This window comes from Propithecus coquereli, unplaced genomic scaffold, assembly GCF_000956105.1.
Source record: "Propithecus coquereli isolate 6110/MARCELLA unplaced genomic scaffold, Pcoq_1.0 Scaffold235, whole genome shotgun sequence".
Lineage (NCBI taxonomy): Eukaryota > Metazoa > Chordata > Mammalia > Primates > Indriidae > Propithecus > Propithecus coquereli.
The window spans coordinates 4,108,469-4,121,617 of NW_012147897.1; the positions used below are offsets into that span (position 1 = coordinate 4,108,469).

The window sequence follows — 13,149 nt, forward strand, 5'->3', positions numbered from 1 at the left end:
GAGCCCAGGAGTTTGAGGTTGCTGTGAGCTAGGCTGACGCCACGGCACTCTAGCCTGGGCAACGCAGTGAGACTCTGTCTCAAAAAAAAAAACATAATAAGAGAAAAGAAAATGAAGAATAAAAGAAAACTCTATAGTCATAGCCAAAGCTATAAAATAAGAAAAAAGGGACAAAAAGTACAACAGTGATACAACCAAAGACATAGTTACAAAATCATGAATTAAAAAACATAATTCTAATACTCTGGTTTCTCTTTGGATCATATAAATCTTTTGCCTTTTAAAAAATATAATTCTTGAAAAAAAAAGACTTGAAAAGAAAAGAAACAAAACTCATATTTTTCAGATGAAATGATTTGGCACATTAAAAAAATCCAAAATAGTAAATAAATTTTAGAATTAACGTTAGAATACAGTTGGACTGCTGGATATAAGGTCAATATACAGAAGTTCATTGTATTTCTGTATATCAACAAACAGAAAAAGATTTTAAATGTATAAAAAATATCATATACAATTTACTTTCTGTATGGTCAAGTAAACTGTAACCATATCTGACCTTCCCACAGATAACTACTAGAAACTCTAGAAAAATACAAAAACAAAAGAAATCAAAACCCACAAGGACCCGAAAGTAACAGAGAGTGAACAAAAGAAGAATCAATTCTAGCAGGGAGTTAATACTTGGGAGGTGCGACCCTCACAGGGTAAGGTTCCCATTTTTGTAGCTTTTAATTTGAGGACAGGTAGTAGTCCGGGCCATGAGCAGTGGCTAAAACACCAGTGAAAATCCCACAGTCCTTATGGCCTGAAGAAACAGAGCACAGAGTTCAGGGCACCCACAGCCAGTAGAGGACATGCCCAGAAAGGAAAGAGTTAGAGAAGGAGAACCCCCATACTCTGTGTGTAAACGCTATCCAAATCTCTGGCTAATCCCTCTACTACATATTTATGGGACAGATTCCAGCTAAGATAAAAGAACAAACTGAGACTTGAGCAGCCTCCTAAGAGACAGAATCTGTAATTTGAGTCCAACCAAGTTAATTACCTTTTTAAAACAAACCAACGAAAATCAAACACTGAGAAAGAAACAGAATCCAAGGTCTCCACAATATACTATTTACAATGTCCACAATACAATCCATAATGACCAGACAAATGAAGAACCAGAAAAATGTGACCCATTCTCAAGAGCAAAGAATCAGTAATGACCAACTCCAAGATACTCAGATGTTAGCAGTAGCAGATGAGGATTTTAATGCAGCTATTATCTATGCTCAGTGACTTAAAGGAAAATATGCTTGCATATGAAAGAAAAGATGAAACATCTCAGAAGAGAAATAGAAACTATAAACAAGAACCAAATGGAAATTTTAGAACTGGAAAATATAATATCTGAAATTAAAAATTCACTGATGATCTTAATAGCAGAATGGGGATGAAAGAGGAAAGGGTCCATGAACTAGAAGACAGATCAATAGAAATTATCCAATATAAAGCACAGAGGGAAAATGATTAAAAATAAACTTAACAGGGCCTCAGAGACATATATGCCAAGAGATCTAACATATGTGTAAAGAAAAGAAAGGAAATTCATTGCCAGCAGACTTGCATTATAATAAATGCTAAAGGAAATTCTTCAGATTGAAGGGAAGTAATACCATTTGAAAATTGGAATTTTTAGAAAGGTAAGAAGAGCACTGGAAATTGCAGGTACCTAGATAAATATAAAAAGACTATTTTTTCTTCTTAATTTACTTAAAACACATAGGACTGATTAAAGCAAAAATTATATCATTGTATTTATAGATGTGATACAAATGATAAAGGATGGAGGTTGGTAAAATGGACCCACACTGTTACTAGAATTTACAAGAAGTGATACTGTATTAACTCTAAATAGACTGTGAAAAGTTAATTTTCCAAATTAAAACTTATTTACAGACACCTCCTTTAGGGACACCACTTACTATTCATAATGTACTCTCCCAGATGTTTACCTACACATCTATACTATAGATGTATACTAATACTACTTATAAAATGTAGTTTTAACTTTTTCTTTTATATATATGGTATCAAATTGTACATGATGTTCTATAACTTGCTTATTTCACATGTATCTTGCGTGGAGGGGCAAATACTACATGATTTCACTTATATGAACTATCTAGTCAAATTTCATAGAATCAAAGAGTGAAATGGTGGTTGCCAGGGGCTGGGGAGAGGTAGGGAGAAATGGGGAGTTGCTAATCAATGGGAGAAAGTTTCAGTTAAACAAGACAAATTCTAGAGATCTGCTGTACAACATTGTGCCTATCATTAACAATACTGTACTACACACTTGAAAATTTGTTAAGAGGGTAGATTTCATGTTAAGTGTTCTTAAAACAATAAAATAAAAATTTAACAAATGCAGATCTATACACCTATCTATTTAAATATCCATATCTACATATCTTGGAGGTCCTTTTAATACATACAGATTTATGCTATTCTTTTACTGTAGAGTGTTCCAGTTTATTTAACCATTCCAAAATTGGTAAGCATTTAGGTTTTTTCTAATTTTCACTAGCATAAATAATGAAATATTTCAGATATAAAATGACATGAAAAAATGCTGAAGCAGCAGCACAAAATAAAACCACTGCTTAAAGAGATTTTCTAACAAGGTTAGGTTCTGATTAGCTAAAAGCTAAAATGCCTTTGAATCTGAGAGATATCGTATTTTCCATTTACAATATTATATTCTTCATATTCTTTCGTCAAATGACAACTTCCATGGTTTTGTTTAGTAAGAGACATTGCTCATTAAATTATTTGGTGTAAAAGATCCTATGCAGGATCAGTGACACTATCCTGCTCAATGTCTGCCTATTCTTCTCCACCAGCATAAATCATTTTCTCCATTAACTCTCAACACCAGAGGGCAGCAGCCTCAGTACTAATTAGTAGTAATACAGAGAGCAATTGACTAATGAAAAGATACTCAGTAAAATCTTCACTAAATTACTAATCAACATTGTTAGGGAAAATATATCTAAAAAACTAATCAGACATGAATTAGGTAAAAACAATGAAATAAACCAGTCATGCTGTCTCTCCAAAAGGACAGATGCATAAAACCTAATTTAGATTATCTAGGGAGGTACCATTAAAATCTGAGCTAATGAAATATATATAATATTTACATTCTTTTGCTATTCAACGTATCTCATGAGTAAAATCTGGAAGAACCAAATAATGATAATTTCCTTTTTATTAGATTCTCCATATTCTGATTTTTTAAATAAAAGGAGAGGAAGAGAGAGGGAAAATAATTCTAGATCAAAGATATACTTGAATGGGCTTTCTAACGGCCTTGCGGAAAACTTGAAGGAATTAAACAAAAATCTTTTATGAACCAAAAAATAGGGCAAAGAAGGCCTCCAAATAACAAGCAGAAGTAGCCAGTCTACCTATTTTGAAAATTGTCTATATGAAAATTGCCTATATGACAATTTTCAAAAAAGGTATGAAAAAATATGAATCTCTTCCCTTTTACTTATATATATTTAAAAATAATCGGCAATTTTATTAAGTCCCTCCCACTACCCTCAATAGACAATTTTTACAGAAAATTGAACAGATAGTACAGGAAGTTCTTACGTATCCTCCTTTTACAGTTTCCCCTATTAACATCTTGTATTATTGTGGTACATTTGTTATAACTGATCCAATGTTGATACATTATTATTAACTAAAGTCCTTAGTTTACATGAGGGTTCACTCCTTGTGTTGTAAAATTCAATGGATTTTGACGAATGTATAATGACATGTATCCACCATTTACGTATCATACGGAATAGCTTCACTGCCCCCAAAATCCTTCGTGCTCCTATTCATCCCTTCATCCTACCCTCTGGTAACCACTGATCTTTTTACTGTCTCTACAGTTTTGCCTTTTCCAGACTGAGGTGTAATTGGAATCATACATTATGTAGCTTTTTCACACTGGCTTCTTTCAGTAAGCAATCTGCATTTAAAGTTTCTCCATGTTTTTTCATGGCTTCATTAGCTCATTTCTTTTTGTGGCTTGCCAGTTCATTTCTTTTTTTTTTCGAGACAGAGTCTCACTCTTTTGCCTGGGCTAGAGTGAGTGCCGTGGCGTCAGCCCAGCTTATAGCAACCTCAAACTCCTGGGCTCAAGCAATCCTCCTGCCTCAGCCCCCCGAGTAGCTGGGACTACAGGCATGCGCCACCATGCCTGGCTAATTTTTTCTATACATTTTTAGTTGTCCAATTAATTTCTTTCTATTTTTTTAGCAGAGATGGGGTCTCGCTCTTGCTCAGGCTGGTTTCGAACTCCTGAGCTTAAACAATCCGCCCGCCTCAGCCTCCCAGAGTGCTAGGATTACAGGTGTGAGCCACCGCGCCCGGCCTGCCAGTTCATTTCTTTTAACCACTGAATAATATTCCATTGTATAGATATACCACAGTTTGTTATTCATTCACCTACATCTTGGCTGCTTCCAGTTTCAAGTACATTTTTGTTAATTTGAAAAAATAATAGAGTTTTAGTTCAGGATGAAGGACTTAAACACTTATTTCCTCTCCCTCCTGAGAACTTATTATTATTATTAATCATATGATAGTTAAAGAATAAAAGGACTAAACCCACAATGTAAAAAGAACTACAGCAAGGGGTCGGTGGGTACTGAGGAGTGGATGCAATTTCAACAAATTCCTGAAAGACAAAAAGTAGCATGAAACAAAGCATAATAAGCCAAAACCCAAAATACGTTCATAATATCTACATTTTGTTCTATAATCAAAATTAAATCTTGTCTACAGCATGGATGAACCATGAGCACATTATGCTGAGTGAAATAAGCCAGTCGCAAAAAGATAAATACTGTATGATTCCACTTATATGACGTACCCAGAGTAGTCAAATTCATAGAAACAGAAAGTAGAACGCTGGTTGTCAGGGACTACGGGGAGGAGGAAATGGGGTATTGTTTAATGGCTGTGGAGTTTCAGTTTAGCAAGATGAAAAAGTTCTGGAGATCTGTTGCATGATAATGTAAATGAACTTAGAAACACTAATGAACTGTACACTTAAAAAATGGTCAAAATGGTAACTTTTATGTGTTTTTTATAATAAAAAAATTAAATCTTGTGTTTTGTCCCCTAATTGATTCTCAAAGTTGAAAATAACGTAAGCACTAAGTTAAGACCATCTAAACATTGTTCACTGTAGATCCCAGTAGTGGGTTCTACAGATTAAATTTCTTCCTCTCCAAGTACACCTGTGTCACCTGAAGGTGTTGAGATCAAATGGATTTTTTTTTTCTTAAGCTCCATCAATTAATTGTTCAAAATCATGCTCCATTTTAGTTTGCTTCATTTTTGGACAATAACTTACTTATTCAGGTTTGTTCTTCTTTCCTTGTTTATTTGGGTCCTTCATTCCTTTATTCCCTCCCTCCCTTCTTCCCTTCTTTCCATCCTTCCATGGGTAATTGCTTTTCTTTTTTTGATGATGCTGTTGACAGAAATAACATGCCATATTCACCACATCACTGACATCTTCCAGTTTTTTACTACTTATGGCATAGATGTTGAATTCTCTTTCAAGACATATTTCTTGACATCTAATGTGGATCTAGTACACTGCTGTCATCTATGATTTCTTTACATTGGTCTCCTGGCGTAGTTACTCCATGTCTACTTCCCTCATATTTCCTTTTGCTATATGTTTCCACAACTTTAACTTTTATATTTTCTATTACATTTGGCAGGGCTGGGGTATAATCTTGTTTTTTCCTTAATTTCCAAGAGCTCATTCTTGTTTCCTGTTCTTTTATGGCATCTTTCCTTATTTGATGAAATAATTGTCTAATTTAGAAAATTTTAAGTTCTTATGCTCCTTGATTTATCTTTCTTTCTGGGAACATTGCTTTTACATTTTTCACGCAGCTTATTTTGTTCATATAGCTTGATCCTTAGATAGTACATAGATTTTTCTGGGAAGCTGGTGTGGGTTTTCTCTGATTTTGTGTATAAAGTATGTTTTCTGCCAGTCTCCCCTTAAATAGAATGGCCAGTTGTGAGCTCTGTGTTTGTTAGTTGGGCTTATTGTCCTGTAGACTTTGCTAGCACTAATTATATTATTTAAACTTTCGAAAGAATAATTAAAACTAATAGCATAACCATCAAAATTTAGGAGGGGCTGGGTGTGGTGGCACATGCATGTAGTCCCAGCTACTCTGAAGGCTGAGCTGGGAGGATGCCTTGACCCCAGGAGTTCCAGACTGCAGTGAGCTATCTATGATTGTGCCACTGCACCCCAGTCTGGATGACAGAGTGAGACCCTGTCTCTAAAAAAAAAAAAAAAAAAATTGAGAGGCATCAAGAATAGTATGAGTGAGCTCCCATTTTTCATAGCACAGGCATATATTTTACTGATAATATCTAATGCTTTAAAACAAATCAAGAAATATTGGTACCAGCACATTAGTCTTTTCATAGTAACCACAAAAATAACTAAAAAAAGTTTAAAAAAATGGCCTCTAAGGAGCAAACTGAGGAAGAAGCAATTAGGAACACTGCTTTCCACTATAGTCCCTTTTGTATTATCTTTTTAAGATCATAAGCATGTATTTCTTCAAAATAAATACAAACAAATTGAAAATAAAATAATGGAAATGGAGGAGAAAATGTAGGAAATTTGAAAAGAAAAAATGATTTTAATTCTAAAAAAAAGAAAGAAAAATTCAAAGACTCATATGTACTAAATTTCTTGGACAGAGGGAGAATATTGTTGTCAAGGAGATCAAAGCAAAATTTCTGTTGAACAGAAAATTTAGCTCTTTAAAAAAAAAAGGAAATCCATGACAATTTATTCTGCAGAATATTATACCTTACTCCAGCTTTAAAAAGCCAATAAAATGGTTTTAATGAGGTCCTTGAAACTTTGTTTATAATGTGACTACATTTTTAAAGATTTGGTTTGTGGAGTCTACTACACTGATAGGAGTAAAAGTCAGACAACCTAGGTGTGAGTTTCAACTCTACCACTTGAAAGCCATGTATTCTTGGGCAAGTCACTTTCCTTTTCTGAGCCTAAGTGTCTACACTTATGAAAATGGAGATAACTACTACCTGCCTAACACACTGCTGCTGTGAATTATCAAATGAGACTTGGAGCACTTTACAAAGGTTGAAATATTACACAGATAAATTCAAGGAATAAGTACTAACATTTCCCTGAATTAATAAAGCCATACGTACTCTGTACTCTTGACTGATTAAATGCCAAATTAAGTCTTAGAAAAATGTGAACAAAAAATGTGATATAAACTAGTATCAAAAAAATTGGATTTGAACTAGGTGGGAGATTCAAGCTCTAATCCAGGCTCTACAACCAGATAATGTCCATGACTTCTTTGGGTCTCTACACAATCAAACTAAACTAGATCACCTTTGTAAAGGTGCTTCATGAGTGTATTTTCCATCACACGGTAATTCAAAAGGGAATTTGTTCACCACCTTTTCTATCAGGGCTATATCTCACTTGGGAAAACTTCTACTGTTAGACATTTGAAAATCACTGGCTTGAATTGAAATTTTTTATTTCCATTTTCAGGCTTTTTATAAAACTGAATTATCTTTAACCTTACATTCTACTCTTTCTCAACACAGACCTTCATTCTGAGACCAGTTTGTTCTACTTATTTCTTAAAATGCCATGGCCAATTCCTGCCTCCACATTGTTGTCAATATATAGGAAGTTCAACAACTTTGTGGTTGCTGCTATAGCTGGCTGAGTAGCTCTGCCCTGAGTCCCAGTCCCACCCCCTACTTACCCACCCAAACTTTGCCAGTGCTTAATATCTTGGATATAAGACTGCTTTCTAAAAGAAAAGCCACAGTAGATCAGAAACAGAACACAGTTCTCAAGTTAAAGAGAATCTAGCTTCCAGGCCAGCACCACTTCTCTGTAATTTGACAGAATGTATGAAAGCACTGAAAGAAAGAACTAAGAAGGAGGTGGTAGCCTTAGTCAGCACTAGAACATAGCAGGAAAGAAAACTGATAGTTAAGTCATCTGTGCACTGCCTAGAGGAGAAACACTTTGTTGAGTTCTGATGGTAGGATAGTCCTATCACGGAGATAGGTGCATTCACTTGTTACAGGCTGATGCTGTTAAATGTTTATGTCATATATCTGACTCCCTGTGATTTGATTTCATGATCACCAAAACTCTTCTGATTCTTTGACTTCTCTTATGGTGCATCTAGAAAATTCCCTAACTAGAAATGCATCCACTTAGCTATTCCATCTGTGCCATAAGTTAATAAAATAGCATTCTGAATTCAGACATCTGTTTCTGTGACCTTGAGCAGAGAGAGTCCATCCTGACAAGAGGCAGGCTAACAAATTAGTTTGAAGGCCTAGGAACTGAAAGGTCAGATCCTGGACTGGTAAATTTACCAGCAGAAAGCCACTCTATGGAAACTACATGGGGTACTCCAGACTGCCTCAATAAATCCCCTCTTGTTGCACTATTTCTTTTCTTTCTTTTTCTTTTTTTTTTTTTTTTTTAACATTTGTACACACCTTTATTTAGTCAAGGCCACTAAAGACAAATAAAAGCCCTTCTATGTCCCGGTCTTTACATACCTTCACCAAAATTTCTATGTACCCTAAGCTACAGCAGAAACACGCATTGAAGTTTCTATCTCTGCTTGTCATAGTCTTCCTCTTCATTAGTTTTTAACTAATTCTGAAAGTTCAGCACAAATAATTTTTTTTCATAAATGCTTTTCAAACACAACCCACCCAGAATAAAATTAGTAATCTTGGTGACCAAGGCAAGTAGCAAATTGCCCTCAGATCAATTTATAACTTATATAAGGGCATCAGAGACTCAACAATATATGCCTCATGAGAGTCATGAAGAATTGGCAGCATTTGGTAGGTTACTTTTTTAACTAAATAGGTATTAATCAGGTGTTAAACTCGGTTTCTTTATGTCAAAAGCTACGTATCTGAACTATTATTTTACATTTCTGCACTCTAAATTTCTGTGCTGTGGGACATACCCTGGCTTATGTACAGTTATCAGTCTACTGTAGATACATCTTTGTTTCCCAATTAAAAGGTATCTTTGTTTCTCCTTCCCATTGAGAGGATCAATGAAGAAATTACTTTTTAATAATAAAATTAGTTAAATCTATTCCTCTGTGAAGGGTACTTATTACTTGCTCCCTATATTTGTGTTTTATCTTCTCTTCCATGTTCTTTGAAGATATGATCCATATCTATTTCATTTTTCTATATCCCACAGGTTTTCAGTCAGTGCCTTGTATATAGAGGGCACTTTAAATATAAATTAAGAATTTCTCTTCCATTTTCAAGGACATTTTGCCTCATTCTTTTTATATGTATCCCATCTTTTCACGAAGTCTTCCTTGACCATTCCAATACAGTTTACTTCTACTTTTGAAACAAGAAGTGACCGCCTATTAACCATTTAATTGCTACCAAAACTACTCTAGCATCATCTTTTCATAACATTTTATAGTTTTTTTATATTTCAGTATATCCCAACAATATATTGGCACAGCACTGACAATTAATAAATACTAATTCATTCGACCAATCTTTTAGAAATCAGTCAGGAAACTCATTAGGAAAAGTATAGTTAAAACTGGCATCTAAAGGGAACAAAAAGAGTCTTGCCACTTTAAGTGTGGTCCACAAACCAGCAGCATTTGTATCACCTGGAAGATCATTCTGAGGCACAATCTCAGACTCCAGCACAGGCCTCCTGAATCAGAATCTGCATTTGAAGATCCCCAGGTACGCTGTAAGCACTTTAAGGTTTGAGAAGCACTGTTTAGACTCTAAAGGAAAAATATTAATGTCCAAGGTGCATATAACCAAGTAACACAAATACCTCATTATAATTGCTTATTTGTTGGCCGTCTTTATCTGCTAAAACTAAAGACTTGTTGAAGGCAGGAACCCTTTCTATTTTCCTCACCACTAGTCTTTCCCAGGCTTTAGAGGACTTAGAACATCATCTAGTGCTCAGTATTTTTTTTGCTAAATGAACAACCAAACAACGTAAAAACAAAACTTTTCCATAAAGCTAACCCTTTAGGAAATTCATTTGTACAACATGATTTCACATACTACCATACAAATTCTTTAATTATCATTAATTCCATTTAAAATGTGCTGCCTTCTCTATTTCAACAAATGTATTTTATGCACTTGACAAGGCAAAAGCTTGGATTATCTTCCTCTGTTGGAGCCACCAGGGCCCTCTTTTACAAGTAAAACAGCTGCATTTTCATTCTGGCTGTCACAAATCCATCTCTTATGCCTGCAAGAGACTTAATCACCACAACAACCTGGTGGGGAGGAAAGGGGAGAGGATGAATGGTTAAGGCAAAAACAATTCTGTATCAGGAGTATCACATGGAACCTAGAAAACACGATTCTTTGACTAGGATATTTCCAGAAAATAGCTGCCGGCAAGGGAAGGAAAAAAAGAAGAAAAACCCTTGCCTTTCTCAAGAGCAAAAGGTGATACTAGAGAATACCAGGGAGTGATAGAAGACCAGAGACTACCTATCGACAGAAGGTGGAAACACATCCGGATAGCGATTAGAAACGTCCAAGAAGGGTGCCAGAAACCACTTTCAGGTTTTCAGAGAAGGAAGTCAAGAGAGAAAGTGGAAAGGAAATAGCTCTGTTAAGGGTATAATTTACGATAATGATTAATTTTTTTTTTTTGTAGAAAAAAAGATGACATGCACTTGAAGGGGAAGGGAGGGGGGGAGGAAGGGAGGTTGCAATTCAGCGCGCTGCAAAAGGAAGCGATGCAGATGTCTCTCTGCCCTGTTTAGACGTCCGAAAGAGGCAGCCCAGGCATAGGTGGGTGGCAACGCCCAGCTCCACTGGCCCCCGCCCCACTGCCCAAGCCATCTCCTCTGAAGCCTGCGAAGCCCTGGGTGGGGACAAGAAAGAGCGGACTGTGTGTGGGAAGATGTGCAGCAGGAGGAGGCGGATGCCGGGCCGACCAGGTACCCACCTTATCCCAGCGGAGCCACTGCCCGATGGCCGTGTCTAGCTGAGGGTCCCCGGTGTGGTAGGCGGTGTGGAGCAGGTTGGAGTTCAGGTCCCCCTCTGCGTTTTCAGCCATGGCAGGCAGACTGCGGTGTGCAGGCCGGGGGTCCAGCGAAAACACCGAGTTAGTGGGGTCTGGGGAGCGTTCACCAGGGTCCAGACGTCCCCTCCTCACCGAAGGGCATCAGAGACCAACCGCTGGGTATTTGCGCCAGCTCCTGCCGCAGCTTTAGGGAACCGGGAGAAAGGGGGGATATGGCCGCCAGCTCCCCAGAGGACCAGGTCCGGGTCTTGGAGCGAGCTGACTGAGGCGGTCGCGCCGCGACAGAACAACAGTCCCAGATGTCTCGGTCTTGGCCCCAGCCGCCGCCGCCCTTCGCTGCCTTAGGCCCCGCCCCCTGGCCGTAGACCCCGCCCCTTCCCGCCTCCGCTGATTGAAGTCCCCGACGCACTAGGCGCGAGCCCGGGAGCGCGCTTCGCACGCCTCCACAGTAGCGCATGTTTGCAGTCGCCTGGGTGTTGAGGCAATGGTGCGTGTTTATTTTTTTAATTTTCCTTGTTACCATCACCACACACTCCCTAGTGTCTCCTTTCCTCGATCTGCCCTCACGGCTACCACGAGCAGACTGACTCCGTGCTCGCTGAGAGGGTCCCCGGCGCGCGCTCAGATCCCCAGCTTTGTCTAGGGACACGCGCCTTTTGGGGGGGGCGGTGTGCTAGCAACCCGCGCACGGCCTCACGGGAATGGTAGTTCTTACCTTTCCCTGACATCAGCGGAGACTGCCGCAAAAACTGCGACTCCCAGGAGCCCCGCGCTCTCCCTTTCCTCAAAGGAAAAAGATCTACCTCGGGGCTGTTCTCCACAGCCTTGTTAATTGTGCTGTGTGGCCCTGGCGTTAAATTAAATTAAACAAGAAATGACATAGTAAAGGAGTAACTGGTATCCATTTTAGTGCTTTACAGTTAACGAATCGCGTGCTGTCCCTTCAACCATCTAGTGAGGTAGGTGGGCGTAATCCTTTCCTGTTTTACACACAAAGAGGAAACTGTATGAGAGCTGCACCAACTTTTTAGGAGGCCAAGTTCATGGGTTCCAATCCCGTTTCAGATGTCCTCAGTTGGCAGTTATTTTAGCTCTGCTGCTACAGTGGACTAGGATGTAGAGAGAACAAGATGACCAAAAATTAGACAAGTTGTTAAGGGAAGATGGGTCAGCATTTAACCTTAACATAAAAACGTATAAGCGGCACAAGATAAAAAGAGCGATGGCAGTGGGAATACAGAGGAAGAAGAAATTAGTTCTCTCAAATTGAAATAATCTTCAGTTTCTTCTTAGCCACCTCTCTTCTATGCAGTGCTCACCTTTCTAGTCACATAACTTGAGATCTGGTCAATGCTGAGAAGTGCTCACCTGTCAGCTACCCAGCTGCTCCTGAGTTTCTTGGTTTGGCTTCCTTACAATGGCTATGATTTTGGCCAAGTATCTCACAACTCTTTCCCTAGTCAGCTTTTTTGTAAGGAGGGTATGATAATATTTACACCATGGCTATATACTAATTTAATAAATGGCTTTAGACTGCTTTGAGGTTCACAGATAAAAGACATAATAAATTCAAAGTATTACTTTCTTTCCTTTAAAGTGCCAGTTACTATAATAAAATACAAACTACCAAGGTACAAAAGGATTGTGGTGCCAATTCCTGAAATACATGCCATAGTTGGGAGTTGCAGTTTTTGCTAAGCAACTAAGTGTTTCTTTTGTGGAGTCAGCAAGTTCTTTTGTGGAGTCACACAAGTCCTGGGAAACAACCATGCATCTTGGAGAGAAATTCATCTTCTACCATCATTACCATTGTCCATGATAAGTATTAATTAAACAGTTACTCTATGATAAGCATTATATAGAAGCTGAGGCTGCAGGAATGTATATGATAATAATTGTTCCTTTCAAGAAATAAAATCTGTCTGGGGAGACAGGATATATGCAAGAAAAGATAGACCATGATAAATACCAAATGCTTGCTA

The 13,149-nt window shown here is 37.8% G+C and overlaps 1 protein-coding gene across 1 annotated transcript in view; it reads right to left on the reverse strand.

The window, feature by feature from the left end:
• Positions 1 to 11,464, reverse strand: part of PGM2L1 (phosphoglucomutase 2-like 1) — a 48,212-nt gene extending 36,748 nt beyond the window's left edge. Inside the window, exon 1 of the mRNA XM_012645586.1 lies at positions 11,090 to 11,464. Within this exon, the coding sequence (XP_012501040.1) occupies positions 11,090 to 11,200 (111 nt within the window). The 5' untranslated portion in view covers positions 11,201 to 11,464. The remainder of the gene's footprint in view (positions 1 to 11,089) is intronic.
• Between the last annotated feature and the right edge of the window lie 1,685 nt (positions 11,465 to 13,149).